Raw genomic sequence first — 25,626 nt, 5'->3', positions numbered from 1 at the left:
AGTCAGTCCTTACTAAAACTACATGTTATAGGGGCACCTGGGTGGCTCAGTGGGTTAAAGCCTCTGCTTTCGGCTCAGGTCATGATCCCAGGGTCCTGGGATTGAGCCCCGCATCGGGCTCCCTGCTCCACAGAGGAGCCTGCTTTCCTTCCTCTCTCTCTGCCTGCCTCTCTGCCTACTTGTGATCTTTGTCTGTCAAATAAATTAAAAAAAAAACAACAAAAAAACCCACTATATGTTATAATGCCTTTTGATCTAGTTGCTCTAATGCTTCTAGACTTTTAAAAACTCTAGCTCTATTCTAGATTAATTTTCCCCTAATGATACTGTGACAAAGACTTTGTTGTTTTTTTTTTTTTTAAAGATTTTATTTATTTGTTAGAGAGAGGGAGTGACAGAGAGAGAGAGATAGAGGCAGAGGGAGAAGCAGGCTCCCTATCAAGCAAGGAGCCCGATGTGGGACTCGATCCCAGGATGCTGGGATCATGACCTGAGCCGAAGGCAGCCGCTTAACCAACTGAGCCACCCAGGCATCCCAAAGACTTCGGTTTTAGATAACCAATTCTTCACTAGGTTTTGAGAAAGAAAGAAAAGAATGATCATCTGGAATGTCTCTTTGCCCTTTACTTGCTTTCTTTCGCAGTGCCTCTGCATAGCTGCCTGGCTGATATAGGGAAGTGACAGGGGGACCCTTTTTAAAACAGTAGATAGGCTCTTTGCTGAGACTTTTTTTCCCCTTGATGAATGCTGTGTGCATTCCCTGGAATGTTTAAGACCTTAAGACTTTCCTTCAGATATGTGGCTTATCTGTAGCAGACAGTAATTCCTCTCCTGAGCCCAGCCACTGGGAAGGGGAATCCCAAAGAAAGAATTCCCTGCCTTTCACAGAGAATTATTTAGAGAATCACAATGGGGAAGATGAAGCTAGAGTATCAACAAATTTATTAGCTTTCTCTCTAAGGTGGTCCTGGAGTTCAGTTAATCATTACTGAATCACAGTTAGGCAGGCTTGTTGAAGGTGGGGCTTTAGTTCTCTTTTTAATCATAATTGAAATGTTAAGTCCATCTTAGTTGAACTGTGAGAAGATTTTCAAAGGAAATTAATCTGTAAAGCACAGACCAAGAATGCCTTATAATAAAAGAACAAATGGAAGATTTGGCTACATCTGTATGTGCTGCTCATATGATTTAGAACTAAGTAGTCAGTGATGAACAACAAAGATGAATCATTATTTCTGATTTCTGAATACCCTGGTCATATATATCTGTCATTTCACCTCTGTATGAGCACAGACACAGAATTCCTGCTGAAGATATTTTAAAAGGCATCATTAAAGAAACATTTGTCAAAATGCATAATATTGGTAAATGGTGTATCCTGGCTTCCAGCCTCTTAGGTTCAGTGCTTTGGGGCTCATTCTTGCAGTACATGTAGTACTTACTTAACAATCAAATGGGAGGCACCTTATTATCTATACTTCTCTTCACATATTTCCACAAAGAATGGAACCACATTTCCCTCTCCTACCTTTTCAGCATCAGCATATGCTGTCTCTATATTCCCTCTCATCAAAAGCTGCTTTGGGGAAGCAATCTGATGAATTAGGTATAAATGACTAATAAGGCTTAAATATTACCTTTCCCAGGATTATGGCTTTGTGCTAGAGAAATAAAAGACTCAAAAGGATTAACTCCCACAACAAAATTTTAGGTGAATTGGAGGAGGGGCTTTGGTTATAAAAACTTTTCCAGCCTAAATGGGAACTGGCCAGATTGGACCCCAGTAGGAGTTTAAGTAGGGGAAAAAAGTTAGGGCCCAGGCAGGTCCTAACCTAGGGACTGGTCTGGTCCCATTAAGTTTGGGAAGGGGTGGTGCCAGTTAGGCTTACGTACATCGATGATGCCACATTTAAAGGGGTCTTGAACCAACCTGGGACTAAATACAACACTGAAATTCCAGATTCTATCTGGTCTCATACTGGTATGGGAGATACTCCATCCTGGGATGCTTTAGTAGAGTGACCCTTTTAGTTCAGGGCTATGCTACTGAGTTTGGTCAGACTCAAGCCAGGTGTGTTTTTTTTTGTTTTGGTTTTGGTTTTTTTGTTTTTGTTTTTTTCTTTTTAAGATTTCATTTATTTATTTGACAGAGACGCGGGGAGAGACACAGCGAGAGGGGGAACATAGCAGAGGGAATGGGAGAGAGAGAAGCAGGCTTCCCGTCAAGCAGGGATCCCAATGTCGGGCTATCCCAGAACCCTGGGATCATGACCTGAGCCCAAGGCAGATGCTTAACGACTGAGCCACCCAGGCGCCCTTCAAGCCGGTTTTTGAAAGGGGAGCAGGAAATCCTTCTTCTGAGATTAAAAATACCATAAACAATATACCAACTTTAGATTTTATACAATGCCCAAGACTCATATTCACATAAGATGGCTTAACTAGCTTGGTGTTACTATTACACCTGATTGTCATTTCATTTCCTCGCTGTAGTTAAATGTTCTCCTACCTCCACTCCAGCACTGAGTAAACCTGAACACTTTGGTACTATTTGGGAGCCTTCAACTTCAGCTCTACCCTAAAGAACTACCTGTGTTCATTCCAGCAGTTCTGGAAGTAGTTAAGATGCTGTCACACTAACAGAATGTCTTGAACACCTTTGGAGTTATTTCAAGTGTTTTCACTAGCGTACAACTCACTTTGGTAAACAGTTCTTTGATGGACTTTATGAACTCCTTCCTTTGGATGCAAGCCAAAAATTATCTATAGGGCATACAGTGCTTTATTCAAACTTGGTAATAAATAATTATCTCTGGAACACAGACGGAAGAACTGAAGCAATGACTTCGGGGACACACAGACTAATTACCATCATTGTACAGGGTTAAGCACAGCAGAGACTGGGGGCGGGGAATGGTTTCTTCCGTATCTATCACGTTTCTTGTCTGGTAAAACAAGGCCGTCTTGTCTGTTAACATATTTAAAGCAGTAACTGCAAAAACTGTGCAATGTTATGGTTGAAGCGTTTTATGCCATATGTGTTGACGGAATGCTTAAGAGTCTCGCTCCGCAATAAACGCAAACCCTGCCAGACTGAATTATTAGGGCCAGCGCAATTCAAGACTGCACCACCGAAACCGCTGGGGTTGGAAGCCTACGTCGCCTTCGGAGTGTGGCCAATGCCTCCTCTAACAAAGGCACTATCTTGAGGCAATTTCGCGGGCCATTCTTCCCCCTCCCCGCGCCAGCTTTGTCTCCTCGCCAGTGGGAGGCTGAGACCTGGAGGAGCCCCAGCTGCTGTGCTGCGCGAGCAAGCTCCGAGCGAGGGCCGGCGTGGGAAGCTTCACCGAGCCGCCGCTGTGGTTTCCTGCAAACCGAGCGTGCCATTAGAGGAAGTTGGAGTGCTGCAGTTGAGATACCTGCAGCCTTAAAATCGGGGGTGCACTTGAACCCTTCGCACCGATTACTGTCTTAAGAGAGCAGCTCAGTCGGCCGGGACGTGGGAGGCTCGGGGGCGCTCAGTCTCCACGGCTGGGCGCAAAGGAGTCGGGGTCCGCATCGTTAGCGTCCTCCACCTCGGGCGGCTGGGGGGCTGCAGGCAGGGCTCCCCCGGCCTAGGCCTGAGCTGGCCTAACGCCGCCGCCGCCGCCGCCGGCGGCCCCTCCCCCCCCACCCCCCGACCCCGGGTCCGCCGCCGCCCCCCACCGCCCCCCACGCCCCCCACGCCCCCCACGCCCCCCACGCCCCCCACCGCCGCCGCAGACGTCTGCCCGCGCCGCCCCCGCGCGCCGTGACTGGCTCGCGCCGGCCTCCAGCCCGGCTGTTGGCGGCTGGGGAGAAGCCGGCGGGAGGCCGCCCCGCCCCCGCCGCGGAGGAGCCGCGCGCAGTCTCTTCCCCCTCACCAGCGGGGCGGTGGCGCTGTTGCCGCTGCGGCCTGAGAGGCAGTCACTCCCCTCCGCCCCTGCTCCCTTCCTCCTCCTTTCTCTCCTCTCCCTCCCCTCCCCACCCCTCCCCTCGCAGTCTCTCGCTCGAGTGAATGTGGCGCGGCGGCGCGGGACGCAGCCTCGGCCCCTGCCGCGGCCCCGCAAGCTCGTGAAGAGACCCAGCCGCCGCCTGCCCCCACCCGCTGGGCTTCCCGGGGGAGCCACCGCCGCCTGGGGAGAAGAAGGAGGAGGGGAGCGAAGGGACGGCGGCGGGAAAACGGGAGAGGGAGACGAGGGTTCGAGGGCGACTGGGAAAGGCGGAGAGGGACGGACGGAAGAACGGACGGCCCGACGGACTGCCCGGGGAGGGGGCCGCCATCGAGCTTGCCCGGCCCCTCGGCTCCGGCCCGGGGCGGCCGCGGCGGCGGCGGCGGCGCGGGCGAAGGGCGCGGCAGGCGCTATCGAGACAATAACCCCGCCGCCCGACTCTGGGGGCGGCGGCGAGGAGGAGCTGGCGGCCTAGCGCGGCCGAGGCTCGCCCAGCGCCCCGGCGGCATCTTGGTCCCCGCCGGCCGGGTTCCGCCGCCGCCGTCGGGTGTGCGGGGCGCGCCGGGCGCCCGGAGCTCGAGGCTCTCCGCGGACTCCCCCTTGCCCTCCCCCTCCCCGGCGCGCGCGGAGCTGGTTTTCCGGGTTCCCCTGGACCGAGCTGGATCCTGCTTCTGCGCCAAGGCAGGAAGTGAGTTTCGCACGGTAATTCCGGGCGGTGTCACGAGTGAAAAGTTTTTTTTTCGGCGGAGATCCTAGTTGGGGCTGGGAAACTCCTGTCTAAGTTGAGACCAGGAAACCAGCCCTCTTCCCAACCCCCTACTCCGAACCACCTACTCGTCCTACTGCGGGAGGCCACTCCACATCCGCTCTCACTGGAGAGAGAAATTCGGCTGGATCCAAAGTGACTAATGAAGGGAAGGAAATCATGTCTGGCGAAGCCTTGAAAAAGCTACCCTGAGACACTGCCCGACCGAAAGGTAATTTTCTCCACCAGAACAGCTCTTGGGCCGGGAAAGAGAGGTACTTTGGGGTTTCTCACTTTTCTCCCACTTGCTCTAGATTAATCTTTCGTAGTGTCGAAGTGGATAGTCTTTCAGTTGCTAAATAGTAAGTAGAACTGATTTTTCCCTTCTACCATCTGGACTGTGGTTACTTTAGAAGAGGTTGTAAGAATGCGGTGAGACGAAAAGTTTAAAGCAATCGGAAGAAAGCGTGCCTTTGTTCAGCACTAGGTCCAGAAGTTTTAGTTTCCTAAAATACATACAATGTATATATTTTATTTATTAAGTTATCGAACCTGGCAGCTCCAGTTTTGGAAAAAAGTTAGGTCGCTGCAGCGAGGGATTTACTGTTGTTGAGATGGCTGCCACATTTGTTTATACTGTTGCCGATTACTTGACTTTTGCGTTAATTGTATATAGAGGTTTTGTTTTATTTTTAGTTGCAGCCCTTAGAGACGTATTTGGTTGGATTTTATAAACAAACTTTGTTTGCCATACTTAGTCTTTTTTTTTTTTTTTAAGGTGGGAGATGTATTTCTTCAGTAGCTGGCTCCTTTTCGGACGTTTACAATCTCAATGATACTTGTTTGGTTAATCGAAAGGAAGGAAGTATCTGCTTAATTTTTCTTGTAAGTGACCTAGGAAGGAGAAGGAGAAAGTATTATGGGTAAAGAGTTGTAATTAAAAAACAAATACACCCGTAAGTAGTCTGATCTCTTAGGACTCCTCTGTAGTTAAGAACAGAATATATAAAGGAAAGTAAAACGCTTAAAACGATTTTTATGGAGGTCTTATTGATTATAATAAACATCAGTTCTTTTACTTTAGTACTTTATTTACATTTTTGTATTGGTCCAAATGTTTTGGCTGGTTCTGTCTAGTAAGTGATAGGTGTCTACCCTGGTGGCAGAAAATTAGTGAAACATGGGAGACATTCCACCGGTCAGAGCTATAAACACTTCTGAACCAATTGGTAGTCCTTAAAGAAAAAACTAGTTTGTTCACAACAAACACAAACGGCTTTTTGGTTGGTGTTTTATTTATTATTATTTTTAAAAGATTTTATTTATTTATTTATTTATTTGACAGAGAGATCACAAGTAGGCAGAGAAGCAGGCAGAGAGAGGGGGAAGCAGGCTCCCGCAGAGCAGAGCATCGGATTCGGGGCTCGATCCCAGAGATCTTGACCTGAGCTGAAGGCAGAGGCTTAACCCAGTGAGCCACCCAGGCTCCCCTGGTTGGTGTTTTAGTATGTCTTTTTTTTTTTTTTTTCCCCTTATACTGTGGTAAAGGAGGTGAAACATAATACCGTGCTTTGGAATAAATATTAAATGAGTATGGCATCCTGTTGGTAGGTATATTTTAACTGTAAATTAATATTTAGTTTGCTCATGCTACTCCATGAAAAATAGTTGACATTCTTTAGTTGAAAGAAGAAATAGCTTTTGAAGAGCAGGACCAAATTATTTCACAGCTTGTTTATTATGTTAAGTACATTTCCAAAATGGGAGTCTCTTAACTGTTATTATATATTGTATTGATTTTTTTCCCCTCAGAGGTCGTCTTTAAAAATTTATCATTTATTTATTTGTGTTGGTAAGGTGGTGAACCATCAAGTCATTCCTGTTAAGTCAGAATAGCTTTATGAAGGAATTTAAAAGTCTATAAGTGATCTGCTTTATGATTTGGGACATAATATTAAGCAACGAAAGGGGTTATTCTTGGGCATCCGAAGGAGCAGAACAAAATAAATGGCATTGAACTTCAGTTTCCTTATATGGCTTCTACTTGGCCTCAGAGCAACAGAGCCTTAATAGAGCAAGTCTTTTGTAGAAAATTATCACTCTGTGAAGATGTTTCTCTGCATTAGTAAATTTTACAAGTGAGAAGTATTGCAGCACTTGAAAGTGACTGCTTAAATCCGTTTTTAGATAAAGTTCTTGATTTTTTTTTTTTTTTATTTTGAGCATCAGTAGTATGTTTAGATGCAGAGAGCACACTTTAAAAATGTGAAATGTTCACCCTTGTAGAACCTTGGATTCCTTTTGTACCATCAAGACAAAATTCACTTTGTGGTTTACTTAGAATTCTGTTACTTCAGTACTGAATTAACGTAATTAATTTCAGGCTTTATACTGTTGTCAAACTACACATATTTTCAAGCCTTGTTTAAAATGTGACTGTAGGGTTTGAAAAGAGGTTACAGAAAGATGGTAAACAGTTGAAATATTCAAGTGGCTTTACATTTTGGATATTCTTCTTAGTATTCTTTTTCTATACTTCTTAGTCTTGTATGGGTTTTCTTAGATTAAATTGGTAAATCTGGAGTACTTCTAAACCTTTTGTTTACATTGCACAAAGTACGTATTTAGTGGCGGTATTTATGGAAAGTACTTAGGAGTTTTCAGTAGTGATAAACTTAATCCTTCAACTAATTAATTCAAATATTATTACATTATAAAGTTCACTTGTTCAGATCAAGCTTTTGCAAACTTCTCATGTCTGAAAAGCTTACAATGGTTCAAATATGGAAACCAGCTTTTTATTGCATGTTATTTCTTAATGAAGTAGTAGCTATAGTTACAGACATTTTATGTATATCATTGGTAAATCTCTAAATTCACTTCTTTTAGAGATGCTGATATTGAACTCTTGGTAGTAAACAATACCTTACTTTAAGAAACACTTAAAAATTTCAGAAAATTAGGTGCATCTTTCAGCATTTATTTTAAATAATTGTTTATAGATAACATAATTTAGACTTAAAGCTGTTTTGGCTAGGAATAGATTATGGCAGTGTTCATAAAGTATTTGGGTTTATGCAGAATTTTAATGATGCTGGATAGCAGAGTAATTCTCTTTTTTGAGTGCTGCTTAGCTAGATTCTATTTAAACACTTTGTTGCTTGCATTTTTGTTTTGACTCTTTCCTTTGCCTATTTCCCTATTAGATGCTTGGGGGGGCGCGTGGTAACCTTTGCCTATTTCCCTATTAGATGCTTGGGGGGGCGCGTGGTAAGAACACCTGTGTTGTAAATTCTAAAGAGGTCTTTATCTTTTCCTTTCTTGACAACATAAATTGTACTTGTGCAAAATAGATTTTTCAGTTTTTGCATGCAGGCTGTTTGCTCCTGCCATAGAAACGAATACGTGAATTATACTTTTCAGTACATACTTCTGAATTTTGTAAGGAAAGAATTCAGCACTTCTGCCTCCAAGTTTTCTTTGACTAGATACTTTTTTGTTTCTTCCTTGGTGCCTCTCATAACTAACTCTTGAACCATACTGCACCCATTTTTCAGATTTACCTTTAGTTTTCTCCTCTGTCTTAGGTTTCCTAATTGTAAAATAGGAATCTAGCTATTATTATGCTTTGTCTTCTCATTTCTTTCTTTCTTTTTTTTCTTTTTTTAAGATTTTATTTATTTATCAGAGAAAGGGAGAGAGGGAGCACAGGCAGACAGAATGGCAGGCAGAGGCAGAGGGAGAAGCAGGCTCCCTGCTGAGCAAGGAGCCCAGTGTGGGACTCGATCCCAGAACGCTGGGATCATGACCTGAGCCGAAGGCAGCTGCTTAACCAACTGAGCCACCCAGGCGTCCCTGTCTTCTCATTTCTTTAGCTTCCTATTTTTTGTAGTTTGCTTCATTTGCTTCCTCTATTTTCTCCATGTTCAGCTATTTCTTGATTATGTGTTGCTCTTTCCCTCTTTTCTAAACTTTATGAGTCCGTGCTCATCACCTAAAAAAACTATTCACAACATGAATAGAAAAAAATTATTTGCCCCATTTAATTGTAAATATCACTTTTGCATTACCACTCAGTTTACATGCCAGTATTATAACCAGATACTCATAATAGATTTTTAAATTTATGTTTCCTGAACTTTTTTTTTTTTTTTAAATATCCACAGAATTACCTCTGTTAAGATCATGTTGTTATGTACTCCTTTATTAAGACACTGTAAACCCCTCTACCTTTTTGTTTCATTATGCTTTTGGCTTTTTAAAACATATAAGCTTGGGCGCCTGGGTGGCTCAGTCATTAAGCAGCTGCCTTAGGCCCAGGTCATGATTCTGGGATCAAGTCCCACATCCGGCTTCCTGCTCAGCAGAGAGCCCGCTTCTCCCTCTACCTCTGCCTGCCGCTCTGCCTACTTATGTTCTCTATCTCCCTGTTAAATAAATAAATAAATAAATAAATAAATAAATAAAATCTTAACACGCACACACACACAAGCTTATATCTCTATTTTTCTTCTCCATTTGTCCCTTTCTTTTCTGTCCTATCCCTCAGGTTAGATGTCTTTTCTCTCAGTGTCCCTAAAATTTTGAAATTCCCTTCCTTTGTTTGTTTTTATAAAATAAGCACGCTGGAATTCTGTCACTTACTTTATTTTTGTCACTGGAATTTTTGTTTCAGGTACCATTGGATGAAGGCCTTGCCAGGCTTTATAAATGGTAGTATGTAAGACAGTAGAAAAGATTATCTAAAAATGAAGTTAATAAAAGAAGACTTTATCTGAAGAATACCTATGATTTTAGGTATATAGAATATAGTAGAAAAAGTAGGAAATAATTTTTTTTAAAAGATTTTATTTGTTATTCGACAGGGAGAGGTCACAAGTAGGCAGAGAGAGAAAGAGGGAAGCAGGCTCTCCGCTGAGCAGAGACCCTGATGTGGGGCTCGATCCCAGAACACTGGGATCATGACCTGAGCCGAAGGCAGAGGCTTTAACCCTCTGAGCCACCCAGGTGCCCCTTGGAAATAATTTTAAAAAAAGTAATCAAAATGGGTGTAAAAACATCTGGGGGCATTAGTTCTATGGCCATCCTTATTCAGAGCCCATTTACTTTTGTACATAGTGAGTGGTTTCCTGGCTTGTTGCTTTATTAGAATGGGTGAGAAAGGGCTATGGCAACATCCTTAAGTTCCTCAGAGGGAACAGGAAAATGGAAAGAAGACTGAATAACTTAGGAAACAGAATAGTCTTTGACAACTTGCTTTAGGACAGTGTGCCTTATACAGTTCATTTGTCCTTAGGAGAATTCACTCTATTTTTAAAAAATTTTTTAAAAAGAGTTTCTTTATTTATTTGACAGAGAGAGAGAGATCACAAGTAGGCAGAGAGGCAGGCAGAGAGAGAAAGAGGGAAGCAGGCTCTCCACTGAGCAGAGACCCTGATGCAGGACTCGATCCCAGGACCGTGAGATAATGACCTGAGCCGAAGTCAGAGGCTTAACCCACTGAGCCACCCAGGCACCCAGAGAATTCACTCTATTATAGCACAATATAATTATAAGTAATAGTAGTAGACCTAAGGCAACTATTCCAAATTTTTTGGTCTTAGGATCCCTTTATACTCTTAAAATTACTAAGAAGTCCCATAAAGCTTTGTTTTATGTGGGTTATATTTACTTTATTTCCCATATTAGAAATTCCTAAATATCAATTAATTTGTTTAAAAAACCATAAATCTGGGGTGCTTGGGTGGCTCAGTTGGTTAGGCATCTGCTTGCGTCTCAGGGTGTGATCCTAGGGTCCTGTGATGGAGCTTCTGGCTTCTGCTCAGTGGGGAGCCCCTGCTTCTCCCTCTCCCTCTGTCCCCCTCTTGTGCATGTGCATGTGAATGTGCATGCGTGCACATTCTCTCTCAAATAAATAAAATCTTTAAAAAGAATAAATAACATAAATCATAGTATGTTATCATGACATTGATGTAATAAAACAACAAGAAGAATTTTTCAAAACAAATGGTAGCAGAATGAGGGACATTGTCAAATATTTCTGCAAGTCTCCTATGTCTGGGTAAATAGAAACAGCTTGGTTCTCACATCTACTTTTATATTCAGTCTGTAGTAAGTTGTTCTGGTTGAATTATATGAAGAAAATCCAGGATTATGCAGAGAAGTGATTGGAAAAGGAAGGAGTATTTTCAACATTTTTTTTTATAATTGTGGATGATATTCCTTGATACCACACCAAAAAAAATTTTTTTTATAAAGATTTTATTTATTTGTCAGCGAGAGAGCACGCAGGCAGGGGGAGCAGCAGCAGAGGCAGAGGGAGGAGACTCCCCACTGAGCAAGGAGCTCAATATGGGAATCCATCCTAAAACTCTGGGATCATGACCTGAACTGATGAAGGCAGACACTTAACTGAATGAGACACTTAACTGAATGAGCCACATTTCATTAAGAAATGTTCCCACACCAAAATTTCTTAAAGGATAGCTGCAGTGTCAGATGTGACACTGTATCAGGGAGTTTTTGATTCTTGTTACCTGAAAATCCATTAGTTTATCTTGCACTTTGAATCTTTTACCTGTGCATAATTTCGTGACATCCCGTAATGGTTGTTGGAGAAATACTGGTTCATTGAGTTCTATTTACATTTTCGAGAATTTGGTGTATTTCATTAGGTAGTAGAAAACAAAAATTATTAATATCACCACTAATTTCATCAAAAAAGTTTTTAATATTGTGAAGTTGTCAAAATCAGGGTAACAGGGAGACATTTCTGAATTTTCACTTGGAAGTTTGAATATTAATCATTGGTAACAAATTCTGTTAGTGTTTTTCCCTTGCAGTTGCAGGCATACTTGGTTTATTTTTGAGAAAATGTCTGCCAGATTCCTAAGTCTACAAGCATAGTTTGTCATCTGTTCTTTTAGGTCAAAGTAGTGTTTCATGAGAAAAAAGCTAATTTAGCTTATAATTTGAAGTAAATACACAAGTATTTTTCCTCAGCATTGCCATTCTTTCACATAAAATGTTAAAAAGACATGTATTAAAGAGTGGAAATTTAATAAAACTATTTTATACTGCTTTATTAAAGATATTAAGTGAATGTGGCATTTAAAAAGAAATCTGGGAATTAACTGTAGAGAACAAATTGATGGTTACTGGAGGGGAGGTAGGCAGGGGATGGCTTCAACAGGTTATGGGTATTAAGGAGGGCACTTGTGATAAATCACTGAATTCTGCACCTGAAACTAATATTGCTCTGTATGTTAACTAGCTGGAACTTAAATAAAAGCTTCAAGGAAAAAAGAAGATATCTGGGAATATGCAGTGGTGTTCATATAGCTTGATTCCAGTGGTTTTGCACTAAGGTGCTAGCAATTTTACCCACTGGATTTTTGCTGCATACCTGTTAATGTAATAGGAGAGGACACATGATGTTTCAGTATAATTGTGAAAATAGTTTTGATCTTAAAGAATCTTTCCAAGTGTCTAAGGACTTCTAAGGCCCAAGGAGTGCACTCTGCACTTTGAAAACTTAGATGAATGTTGAGATTTATGGAGCTTTCATTATTTCCTTTGATTTGTGCTCCTGTGTGTGGTGTATGTATGTGTGTGTGTGTCTTCTAGCATTACATTCTGAAAGAATCCTGAGGCTTGACATTTTATTTTAGTTCACCAATTTAGCCTTCACTTATTTTCAGTTACTTTATTTAGTGGGAAGGATAGAGTTTCTGGGAACTCTTGATTTTTCATGGGAGTAGATTTTTTAGAGAGAGGGATGGAGAGCATGTGTGCGGTGGCAGGGCGTAGGTACAGAGGAAGAGGGAGAGAGAATTTTTTTTTTTTTTTAAAAGATTTCATTTATTTATTTGACAGATCACAAGTAGGCAGAGAGGCAGGCAGAGAGAGGGGGAAACAGGCTCCCTGCTGAGCAGAGAGCCCGATGTGGGGCTCAATCCCAGGACCCTGAGATCATGACCTGAGCTGAAGGCAGAGGCTTAACCCACTGAGCCACCCAGGCACCCCGGGGGGAGAGAATCTTAAGCAGGTTCCGTTTTCAGTGTAGAGCCAGGATGCGGCGCTTGATCTCATATTCCTGAGATCATGACCTGAGCTGAAATCAAAAGTCGAATGCTTCACCAACTGAGCCACCCAGGCATCCCATAGGAGTTGATTTTTAATTTTTAGTTGTATTTTTTATTTACTTGTAACCTGTTGAGTCTCTGAGATAAAACTTTTACATTGTCTTCTGTTTCCTCTATTAGCAGTATAGGAGATTTGATCTTACTGTACTTGGTATATCCATCATGCTTCTAGTTTTTTCTCATGTTTGATTGTTCATTGTGGTTATTGCTTTGTATTATGATCCAGATTGTATGGTATTGGTCATTTCATGGTATTCTCCCAGCCCATGTGAATCCCTGTTATTCTGGCTTTGGTATATTTAGTTAGCTAATGGCTTTCTCCTTTAGGGTATGTGGTAGTTTGTCCTCTTACAGGTGTTTCCTGTCCCTCAGGGGGTAATATTCCCATTTTCACAGTTATACTGCCCAAGTGCCAGAAATCCCACAGTATAGAGTGCCTGCTGGAGGCCTTAACCATGCAGCTGTTCTATGGTTTTATTACCTGGGTAACTGCCCAGGACACACTTCGCAGTCCTCCTTGCAAAGAAAACTTACTCTTTTTGGAGATCCCACTTTGTTTTGTATTTGGTTCCTCAGATGTGTTGTGGTTTGTTGTCATCCCTTCCCTTCCCCCCTTTCACTTCAGATTCTCAACAAATTCCATTCTGTGTTGTTATCTGTAGATAAACTCTTCTCTGGTAACTGCTACAGATTTTTTGGTAATATTTCTTTCATGTTTAAAAGTTTAGAATGATGACAAATATACAGAAAAGTTGAAAGCATAGTAACAAAAACCTTTCTTGTCCCTGACATGTATGAGAGTATGTTGCCCACCTGATCGATACTCCATTACCCCCGAATACTTTTTTATTACCTACAAAGAGGGACATTATCCTGTGTAATGACTTTATAACTGTCAAAATTAGGAAGTTAACAAAGACTACATTTCCCACATCTAAATCTTACCAGTGTCCCCCACGTCTATTAGAGCAAAAAGACCCACATGACAATCTTATATTACATTTAGTTGTCATGTCTTTAGTCTCTTTTAATCTGGAACAGTTTCTGTGTTTACTTTCAAGGACTTGACTCTTTTCAAGATTGTAGATCTAGTTATCTTGTAGAATATCCCTTAATTCTATTTCTGTGATGTTGTCATGATTAGATCTTTGATTAGATTTTGTGATTAGATTTAGATTTTTATGATTAGGTCTTTGGAAGGGTTATCATGGAAGTTCTTCTCATTGCGTCTTATCAGGTCATAGGCAATTTCAGTTGTCCCATTATTGATGAGAGTCATTGATTATGCGATTATGGTTGTAACTACCAGATACCTCGTATGTCAAGGTATTCTTTCCTTACTTGCAATTAATAAATATTTGGGGGGTAGGTACTTTGGAACTATGTAAACATTTTCTTCATTATTTTTTTTAAAAGATTTTATTTATTTATTTGACAGACAGAGATCACAAGTAGGCAGAGAGGCAGGCAGAGAGAGAGGAGTATGTAGGCTCCCTGCCTGGCAGAGAGCCCGAGGTGGGGCTCCTTCCCAGGACCCTGGGATTATGACCTGAGCCGAAGGCAGAGGCTTTAACTTACTGAGCCACCCAGGCACTCCTTCTTTATTTTTAACTTACTCATTTATTTACATCACCATAAACTATTATATTCACTGGGTTATAATCTATTATCATTTGTTTTGATACTCAGATGTTCTGGATTTGGGTAGTGAGAACCCCTTCTAGCTGGCTTAATTTCTTCTTTCTTTTTGATACAGTTCTTCCTTCTTGTATCCAGCACAATATGGTGTTCTAGAGTTAACCATTAAACTTGCTCTGGTAAGTTTTAGTGGAAAATGGTACTTAGAAGCCAAGATCTGGACACTTCTTGTCTTTGTTGCTTCTTGGGGTATTGCTGCTCCCAGGCCGCCTTAAGTGCATTAAGCTAGGGGATATTTTTGTATGCACACACGTATACATTCACATTTATGAATATATTTCAGTAAATATAGGATGGTTTCTCAGAGATACATTTCATTTTAATTCAGTACCACAGGGTTCATTCTCATGTTGTCCCTTTCCATAGTTGTAATTTATTTCTGATAGTGAGAACTAGTTTTGTTTCTATACTTTTTTTTTTTTTGGCGAGGGAGATGTGATAACATGTTTTCAGACAGACATTTTCAGACAGAAGACAAGTCCCTGTAGTCAAATTAATTTTCAAAGTATTTCTAAAGGGATACAATTCTAAAGTGTAATGTTTGGTACAATATATTTAGGTGAAATATTTCATTCCTTGGTAATCACACGTTACTGTGTGAAAGGTGGATGGAAAGAATCATATTCTTATTGTCTACATTGGCTGCATCCTTATGGAGGTAATGTTGAAGCTCAATTTTAGTTGAGTGCAGTAATTTTGATATAACTATGCTTTCTGCATTGAGGTTATATTGTTTGTAAGACTCCAAAGTTTGGCATACATATTGATCTTTCTGATAACGGTGTCCTTGGAATTTCAAACCTTAGACTAAATCTAGAGTCTGGATTGGATGGTGGGGCAGGGATGAAGTGGTTTCATTTGTATTAGGTGTAAATGTAAGAAACCTATGATCTCCCTGCCAGGGCTTTTACTTAGCCTTGGAAAGAATTGGTTTAACTTCCCCATCCTTAGAGATTTTGAAGTGATTTAAGAAGTGTACTGGCATGGCATCTGGGCGGCTCAGTCAGATAAGCATCTGCCTTCAGCTCAGGTCATGATCCCAGGGTCCCGGGTTCAAGCCCCACATTGGGCTCCCTGCTCAGTGGGGAGCCTGCTTCTCCTTCTCCCTCTGTCTACTGCTCTGCCTGTTTGTGTTCTCTCTGTCAAATAAATACAATCTTTAAAAAAAAAAAAGAGAGAGAGAGAAGTAGTAGTAGTAGTAGTATATTGGCATTTCTTTTTGTGATTAGAATTAAGATTTGCTTTCAGTCTTCTAGGAAAAGATAAGGATCCTGGAAGCAGCAAATGGATTCTTTGGGTGCCCTGTTAATCTTTGGGGATTTCAAAAGATTTTGTTCATTATCCTGGGACTAGCTGAAGAGTAACAGAGACTGTGAATAGTAGATAAACTTTGATTTCTTAGAGACACTTGATATCAACCTAGTGTCTTGTCTGCTCTTGTGAAAATGATCCCCAAGCCAGAAACCCTGGGAGTCTTCTTCCTGACCTTAGTTACTGAAGTCAGTACTACTTTTATCAGTTCTTTCTTTTAGGTATCCGTAGACCAAGTTATTTTAGAGTAGGTTAGAAAGGCTAGATAAGGTACAAGCAGTGACAGGCTTTGGTAGGCAAAGGGCTAAAACAATTACATTTTTTTTTTCTGATTATAAATATTCAATATAGAAATATATAGCAAATGAAAAATTTTTCCATAATCGCATCTCCCAGATATTCTGATTAGTGTGTTGTGTATTTTTATGAATACTTCAGTGTGTATTCCATCATTTCACTGTTCATGTATATACATGTCTAAGTATTTTTAAATATAAATGGGAGATATGTTTCAATTATATATATATATCAATTATATATTTAGAGATCTAGTAGGTATGTATATGTGTTAATAAGCGTTATGGTTGTTATACATACAGTACTGTACAGAATATATGTTTATTCTCTATTTTTTTGCACATAAATGTTTGCACTTTTATTTGCTTTTTTTCTGCCAGCTAAATACCCAAAGTTTATTTGCTATGTATGTAATTCTAGTTGATTGATAGAAGCAAATTCCCTCTGAAGATATTGTATCAATTTACACTTTCACAAATAATATGTAAGCATACCTTTCTAAGTGCATTCTTGAACAAATTGGATATTAGCTGTCTTGAAATAGTTGTGCAAATCTGAGACAGGGAGTAAAGTATAATAGGTAAGGACATAAGCTTTGGAGTCAGAGTGCCTAGATTTAAATCTGTTGTTTACTAACTGACATTGGCAAGTTCATTGTAAGAATTCTTTTAAGAATATGACATTTTTGTATGCCTTTTGTGTTTCACATGGATTTAATTGGTTTATTGCTTATATGCTATTGGGTTATATAGAAGTTTAAATTTTGATATAGTGAGGCACCTGTGTGGCTTAGTGGGTTAAGCCGCTGCCTTCAGCTCAGGTCATGATCTCAGGGTCCTGGGATCAAGTCCTGCATCAGGCTTTCAGCTCAGCAGGGAGCCTGCTTCCCTACCCTCTCTCTCTGCCTGCCTCTCTGCCTGCTTGTGATCTCTCTCTGTCAAATAAATAAATAAAATCTTAAAAATTTTTTTTTTTATGTAGTCAGATTAATCATATTTATGCATTTATGGGTGTAATGATATTCTTGAAAAGGATTTGTGCTAAGATTATAAATATAATAACCTAAGTTTAAGTAGTGAAACAATCATCTGGATTTATTCTTAAGATATTCTTAAGATATTAGGATAATATTACCGTTTGTTGGGTAAATCTTCTTTTTACCTGTAAAATTCTATCTTTATCAATAGTATATTCCCATATATACTTAATTAATGTCAAGATTTTTGTTTTTGTTATGGTAATACTATATTGTCTTGATTTTTTTTTTTCCTTCATTACAGTATGCTTAATACCTGAAAGTTTTGGATTATCGGGGTGCCTGGATGGCTCAATTGTTAGGTGTCTGCCTTTGGCTCAGGTCATGATCCCAGAGTCATGGGATGGAGCTTGACCTGGGATCCCCGCTTGCCAGAAAGCCTGCTTCTCCCTCTCCCACTGCCCCTATTTGTGTTCCCTCTCTTGCAGTGTGTGTGTGTATGTCTCTCTCTCTCTCTGTGTCAAATAAATAAATCAAATCTAAAAAAAAAAAAAGTTTTGTCTTATCACCTTATTTTTGTTTTTAAAGATTTATTTTTTTTATTTGGGAGAGTGAGCTTGCATGCATATGCATGAAGGGCCGAGGCAGAGAGAGAGAGAAAGATGATGAACATGGAGCCTGACCTGGGGCTTGACCTAACCATCCTAAGATAATGACCTGAGCCAAAATCAAGAATCAGTTGCTTAGACAACTGAGCCACCAGGCACCACTATCAGTCTGCTTTACAAAGAATTTTCCAGGGACGCCTGGGTGGCTCAGTGGGTTAAAGCCTCTGTCTTCGTCTCAGGTCATGATCTCAGGGTCCTGGGATCGAGCCCTGCATCAGGCTCTCTGTTTGGCAGGGAGCCTGCTTCCCCACCCCCTCCTGCCTGCCTCTCTGCCTACTTGTGATCTCTGTCTGTCAAATAAATAAATAATATCTTAAAAAAAAAAAAAGAATTTTCCAGATCGACTTGAGTCATTGTAAGTTCTAAATGCTTCTTGCTGTGTTGATGGAGAATCGCTTCTTGGCCTTTTGGCTAAGATCAAGTATGGTTCTTTTTTTTTTTTTTTTTTTTTTTTAAAGGTTTATTTATTTATTTATTTGTCAGAGAGAGAGAGAGAGAGAGGAGCGAGAGTGAGCACAAGCAGACAGAGTGGTAGGCAGAGGCAGAGGGAGAAGCAGGCTCCCGGCTGAGCAAGGAGCCCGATGCGGGACTCGATCCCAGGACGCTGGGATCATGACCTGAGCCGAAGGCAGCCGCTTAACCAGCTGAGCCACCCAGGCGTCCCTCAAGTATGGTTCTTGATTGAGAGTGCTTTGAGTTCATAGATTACTTAGGAAGTATAATCTAATATACCATATGTCTTTATAGGAAGGTGAGTTTTCCATTTATTTAATAGTTATATGCCTTCCAGTGTGTTTATGATTTTCTTGTTGTCAAATCCATATTTCTTATTAGTATGTATTTTTAATTTATTTTATTTTATTTTATTTTATTCTATTTTAAGATTTTATTTATTTATTTGACAGAAGGAGATCACAAATAGGCAGAGAGGCAGGCAGAGAGAAAGAGGAAGGGAAGCAGGCTCCCCGCTGAGCAGAGAGCCCAACACGGGGCTTGATCCCAGGACCCTGAAATCATGATCTGAGCCGAAGGCAGAGGCTTAACCCACTGAGCCACTCAGGTGCCCTAGTATGCATTTTTTTTTTTTTAAGATTTTATTTATTTATTTGACAGAGATTACAAGCAGGCAGAGAGGCTGGCAGAGAGAGGGGAGGAAGCAGGCTCCCCACTGAGCAGAGTGCCCAACACAGGGCTCGATCCCAGGACTCTGAGATCATGACCTGAGCCGAAGGCAGCGGCTTAACCCACTGAGCCACCCAGGCTCCCCTCTAGTATGCATTTAAAAAAATTTTTTTTATTTATTTGACATAGCACAAGTAAGGGGAGCTGTAGGCAGAGGGAGAGGGAGAAGCAAAGAGCCTGATTCGGGATTTGATCCCAGGGGCCCTGGGATCATGACCTGAGCTGAAGGCAGACACTTACTCCACTGAGCCACCCAGGTGCCCCTAGTATGCATATTTCTTGTAATTATAAAGAAATGCGTATATTTTTTGCTGTGTTTATTTCCACAAAGTTAATAGAAGGAGGGCGAGAGCTATCGCTGTTGTGAATGAATTTCATTAATTGTATTTTTTTTTTAAATATTTCTTTTTTTTTTTTTTTTTAAGATTTTATTTATTTATTTGACAGAGAGAGATCACAGTAGGAGAGAGGAAGGGAAGAGATCACAGAGAGAGAGGAAGGGAAGCAGGCCCCCCGCCGAGCAGAGAGCCCGATGTGGGACTCGATCCCAGGACCCTGAGATCATGACCTGAGCCGAAGGCAGCGGCTTAACCCACTGAGCCACCCAGGCGCCCCATTAATTGTATTCTTATCTGGGTATAAAATAGAGGAAGGAGATTGTTCATATGTATCACCTACTGTATTCTGAATACTTGAAAAAATTGCTAATAGATTTTTAGTCATGTACTTAGATCTAGGTATATAATTTATTGCACTTGTCAAAGTACTATTTATTTTTAATTGAATAATAAATATATTAAATAATATATTCTAACATTTAACCCATCTTTTTAACTACAAAAATTTTTTGAAGTTTTTTTAAAAATTGCAGTTGGTTAATATATAGTGCACTGTTAGTTTTAGGTATACAATATGGAAACTCAACACTTCCGTACATCACCCTGTGCTCATCATAGCAAGTGTATTCCTGAATCCCCATCACCTGTTTCACCCATCTGCCCTACCCTAACCTCCCTTCTGGTGTAACTGTTAGTTTGTTCTTTATTAACTGCAGAATTCTTCCCTTACTTGCCTTACATTGTTTGAGACCATCGGCTACTGTTAGGGTAGCAATGTGATTAATTTAGTCTTCATTAGTGGAATAGGTAATTTTTATTGCTGCCCAGGACCTTCCATTTAATCAGACTGTATTTGCTTTCTTTAGCATTGTTTGGCTGTGGGAATGGAAAGGACCAAATGTAATTTGCTAAACTGAGTGCGACTTGTTAGAGAAATAAAAATCCTTGGGTTGATAGAAGTTGGTATCTTTTACTGTAGTTCTGCCCCTTAATTGCCTCTTGAGGGTATTTTCAAGTAATACTTGACTGGCTTCATGAACCCTCTTGTTTCTTAACAAGAAAAAAAATAATTCTAATTATAAACATTTTCCTTGAATTGCTTAGTACTTAGTATGATGCATAGTAATAATTATGGATACCATTAAATGGCAGTTATTTTGGTCCTTTGATTATAATAGTAAATTCTCTACTTAGGTAGTTTATACACATAAAAAATGTTTTTGTCAGTTGATATGTTTCACTGGCTTATTAACCTTATTCTTCCCTGTAATATAATTAATATGTAATTTGGGTGTGAGTGAAAGATATGTTCCCCAGAATGCTTATATTTTCCTCATATTTAATGGGATTTATCTCTGAAAATGACTAACTTAGAAAATAGTCTATTCTAGATAACCCCCCTATCTTTTTTTTTTTAATTAGCAGAAAAGAAAACTATTGGCCTAGATGGGGAAGTGAAATCCTAGAGGTAATTTAGTTTGTTAGTGATGTAAATGAGGTTTGAAAAATAAATGCAGTTTTCCTGACCGTATTGATTTTTTTTTTTTAAATTCAGTTAGTTAACATATAGTACATCATTAATTTCAGATGTACTGAAATTAGCTTTCCTAGGTATTTTTTGAAGTATACATTTTCTTTAGAATAGCACTGTTTGGGATGCCTTGGTGGCTCAGTTGCTTAAGTGTCCGCCTCTGGCTCAGGTCATGACCCCAGGGTCCTGGGATGGAGTCCCATGAGCAGAGAGCCTGCTTCTCCCTTTATCTGCTGCTCCCCCTGCTTGTGTGCATGTGCACTGTCTCTCTGACAAATAAATAAAATCTTAAAAAAAAAAAATAGAGTAGCACTGTTTTTTTGTGCCAGATGTTTATTTTTTGCTTTTTTAATTTTCACCCCTCCCTGCTTTATTGAAATACCATTGACATATAATATTGTGTAAGTTTACGGTGTACAGTGTGTTGATTGCCTCCAGTGTGTTAGATGACACTTTCTTCTCAGCACATTTTTTTCTTAACAATTGTCAAGTATGTAACACTGTATTAACAATAAAATCTATCACAGTGCTGTGCATTAGATTCCCCAGAACTATACTTTTCTTCCCCTTCAGAACCATACTTAACTGGAAGCTAAAATAGCAATATTTTCTGAATATTTTTAATAGGTATTGTAGAAAAACAAGTTCTAGGCTCATGCAAATAATGAAACCTTGGATGAATGAAACCTTGGATGAATAAACAAGTTCTAAGCTCATGCAAATTATGAAACCTTGGCAGATGCCAGTTTGTCATAGATGATCATTTTAAAATTTAGAAATAACTGGAATACAGCTTATTTTACAAAAAATAAAAATGACATCCATATTTGAGCCAAGAGGATCTATGGAAAGATTTATCCTGAAGCAGTATGTAATTGGTAATCTCAAATAAAATTTTTTTTAAGATTTTATTTATTTTTTTCAGAGAGAGAGATTGAGAGAACACAAGCCAACAGAGTAACAGAGCGGGTGGGAGAAGCCACTGATCAGGGAACCTGACAGGGGTCTGGATCCCAATACCACCAGATCATGACCCGAGCTAAATCTTTTTGAGTAGTTTCAGATTTTCAGAAAAATTGAGAAGGAAGTATGGAGTTGCCACCTACTCCATTAGTGTTTCCCCTTTAACTGACTGGTACATTTGTTGCAATTGGTGAACCAATATTGTTAACTTTTTTTTTTTTTTTTTAAGATTTTGTTTATTTATTTGACAGACAGAGATCACAAGTAGGCAGAGAGGCAGGCAGAGAGAGGGAAGGGGAGAAGCAGGCTCCCTGCTGAGCAGAGAGCCCGATGTGGGGCTCGATACCAGGACCTTGGGGTCATGACCTGAGCCAAAGGCAGCGGCTTAACCAACTGAGCCACCCAGGCACCCCTGCTGTTAACATTATTAACTCAGTTTACATAAGGGTTTACTCTTTGTGATGTATATTCTGTGGGTGGTTTTGTTTATTATTATTATTTTTTTAATTTTTTTTTTTATTTGACATAAAGCAAGAGCAGGAGCAGGGCAGAGAAAGAGGGAGAGGGAGAAGCAGACTCTGCAGAGCAGGAAGCCTGACGTGGGACTCAATCCCAGGAGCCGGGGATCTTGACCTGAGCTGAAGGCAAAGGCTTAATGGACTGAGCCACCCAGCTGCCCTCGTTCTGTGGGTTTTGACTAATGTGTAAGGACTTGTGTCCACCACTGTTGCTAATGATAGCAGCAGCTTATTCATTGTTGACAATTTATGGATAAGTGAAATTAATGATAGCAACATTATATAGAATGAGAGGGAGGAACTGGGAATATTCTAAGAATTCTCTTTTATAATGCTCCGCATTGCTTGAGAAGATCAAATTACTTTTACTGGCATGTATGTAGGAATAATGCAATGCAGAATGTGAAACTACCTGTATTGAATATTTGGAAGCTGATTTTTATTTTTTTAATTTTTTTAGAGATTTATTTATGTATTCATTTGACACAGAGAGAGAACATAAGTAGGCAGAGAAGCAGGCGGGGGTGGGGGGTGGGGGTGGGGATGGGAAGCAGGGTCCCTGGCGAGCAGAAAGCCCGATGTGGAATTCCATCCCAGGACTCTAAAATCATGACCCGAGCCAAAGGCAGAGGTTCAACCCACTGAGCCACCCAGGAGCCCCTGGAAGCTGATTTTTAAAGAAATTATAAACTTTTGGTAATTCATGTCCAGTTTCTGGAAAAATAAAATTTAAATATTGATCTGTTTGAGAAATTCTGAGAAATAAGCACAATTACAGATGAAAGTGGGAGCATTCTCATCATTAAATTTTTTAATGATTGTTCTGCAACTCCTACTTGGCTTCTTTTTTTTTTTTTATTCTACTTGGCTTCTTTCTACACATTATCATCCATCAAGTCCAACTGAAGTACCACTGTTTTCCCCTGAAGCTTCCTCAGGTTATTTAAGTTTTCTTTTCTTTGGATTTATAACTTAAAAATTTTTTTGAATTGTTGTAAAAATTACTTTTGAATTGTTGTAAAAATTGTTGTAAAAATGATTACTGCTCTAATGATTTTTAAGTGTACAGGTCAATAATAAGTCTACATTTTTGTTCATTAATCATCACTATCTTTAGAACTCTTCTCATTGCAACTGTATATGCATCAAACAGTAACCTCCCCTTCCTTCCCTCTTCTTCCCAGCCACTGGCAACCACTATTGTACTTTCTGTCTCAATGAGTTTGACTAAAGTGCCTTATAAAAATGGAATTGTACAATGTTTGTCCTTTTGTGTCTGGCTTATTTTACTTACCATGATGTTCTCAAAGTTCATCCATGTTGGGGTGCCTGTGTGGCTCAGTTGGTTAAGCGACTGTCTGGCTCAGGTCATGATCCTGTAGTCCCTACGATCGAGCCCCGAAGTGGGCTCCTCACTTAGCAGGGAGTCTGCTTCTCCCTCTGACTCTTTACCCTCTCAGGCTCTCTCTCTCTCTCAAATAAATAAAATCTAAAAAAAAAAAAAAAAAGGTTCATCCATGTTGTAGCATGTATCACAGTTTCCTTTTTAAGGTGAATATTCTATTGTATATACCACATTTTTCTTAACTGTTTATCTGTCAGTGGACACTTGGTTTGTTTCCACATTTTTGTTCTTGTAAATAATGCTGCCATAAAAATGTGTAGCTCTCTGAGACCCCACTTTTAAATCTTTTGATTATATACCCAGAAAGGGAATTGCTGGGTCATATGATAATTTTTATTTTATTTATTTATTTATTTAGGCAGAACTACTACATTGTTATCCACAATGGCTGTACTATTTTACATTCCCATCAACAGTGCACAAGGGGTAAAATTTCAGTGTATCCTTGGCAACACTTACTTTCTGTTTTTTTTGCTTGTTTGTTTTGGATAGTAGCCATCCTAATGGGTATAAGGTAGTATCTCATTGGAGTTTGTTGTTGTTGTTGTTGTTTGTTTTGTTTTTAAGTAATCTCTAGACCCATTGTGGGACTCAGACTCAAACCCTGCGATCAAGAGTAACATGCTTTACCAACTGAGCCGCCAGCTGCCCCTCTCATTGTAGTTTTTGATTTGCTTTTCCCTAATGACAGATGATACTGAACATCTTTTCACATGCTTACTGGCCGCAGGCACTTTCAATGTGCTTATTTTATATCTTTGGGGAAATGTGTGTTCAAGCCCTTTTCTCATTTTTGAATCAGGTTGTTTTGTTCTTGAGATCTAGGAGTTCTCTATATTCTGGGTATTAATCCTTTACCAGATAGATGATTTGCACATATATTCTCCCATTTTGTGGGTTGCTTTTCTTTTTTCTTTCTTTTTTTTTTTTTTCTTTTTACACCCTATGGATAATGGCTTGTTATACACAAATTAAAAAAAATTTTTTTTAAGGGGTGCCTGGGTGGCTCAGTGGGTTAAACCCTCTGCCTTCGGCTCAGGTCATGATCCCAGGGTCCTGGGATTGATCCTCGCATCGGGTTCTCTGCTTGGCGGGGAGCCTGCTTCCCCCTCTCTCTCTGCCTGCCTCTCTGCCTACTTGTGATCTTTCTCTCTCTGTCTGTCAAATAAATAAATAAAATCTTTAAAAAAAATTTTTTTTAAGTTTTTTTTTTTTTTTTAACAGAGATCACAAGTAGGCAGAGAGGCAGGCAGAGAGAGATGGGGGAGGCAGGCTACCTGCTGAGCAGAGAGCCTGATGCAGGTCTCAATCCAGAACCCTGGGATCATGACCCGAGCTGAAGGCAGAGGGTTTAACCCACTGAGCCACCCAGGCACCCCAGATTTTTAAATTTTAATGAAATCCAGTTTGTCTCATTTTTCTTCTTCTTCTTCTTTTTTTTTTTTTAAAGATTTTTAAAATTTTTATTTATTTGTCATAGAGAGAGAAGCGAGAGCGAGCACAGGCAGACAGAGTGGCAGGCAGAGGCAGAGGGAGAAGCAGGCTCCCTGCCAAGCAAGGAGCCCGATGTGGGACTCGATCCCAGGACGCTGGGATCATGACCTGAGCCAAAGGCAGCCGCTTAACCAACTGAGCCACCCAGGCGTCCCTGTCTCATTTTTCTTTTGTTGTTTCTGCCTTTCATGTCTTAGTCAGGAACTCATTGCCAAACTCCAGTGTCCTGGAGCTTTTGTCCTATGTTTTATTGGGGGGGTTTAGTTTGGATTTATAACTTTTTTTATTTTTAAGATTTTATTTATTTGAGAGAGAGAGAGAACTTGAGTGGTATGGAGGGGGCAGAGGGAGAGGGAGAAGCAGACTCCCCACTGGTCTGGGAGCC

At 40.3% G+C, this 25,626-nt stretch overlaps 1 protein-coding gene and 1 long non-coding RNA gene across 2 annotated transcripts in view; both read left to right on the top strand.

The window, feature by feature from the left end:
- The window catches only part of LOC116587205 (translation initiation factor IF-2-like), a 28,977-nt gene extending 22,887 nt beyond the window's left edge, over positions 1-6,090 (top strand). The window contains exons 2-5 of the mRNA XM_032337916.1: positions 3,106-3,395; positions 3,946-4,948; positions 5,495-5,601; positions 6,062-6,090. Coding sequence (XP_032193807.1) covers positions 3,106-3,395; positions 3,946-4,727 — 1,072 coding nt within the window. The 3' untranslated portion in view covers positions 4,728-4,948; positions 5,495-5,601; positions 6,062-6,090. The remainder of the gene's footprint in view (positions 1-3,105; positions 3,396-3,945; positions 4,949-5,494; positions 5,602-6,061) is intronic.
- Positions 6,091-9,738: 3,648 nt separating this feature from the next.
- Positions 9,739-22,070, top strand: LOC116586300. The gene is made up of 3 exons (XR_004283971.1): positions 9,739-9,751; positions 18,984-18,987; positions 21,901-22,070. It is a non-coding gene; the product is annotated as an uncharacterized LOC116586300 (long non-coding RNA).
- Positions 22,071-25,626: the final 3,556 nt, after the last annotated feature.

The sequence above is a fragment of the Mustela erminea genome, chromosome 3, assembly GCF_009829155.1.
Source record: "Mustela erminea isolate mMusErm1 chromosome 3, mMusErm1.Pri, whole genome shotgun sequence".
Lineage (NCBI taxonomy): Eukaryota > Metazoa > Chordata > Mammalia > Carnivora > Mustelidae > Mustela > Mustela erminea.
The sequence above is the reverse complement of the archived record's forward strand: the minus strand, read 5'-3'. Positions and strand labels throughout refer to the sequence as shown.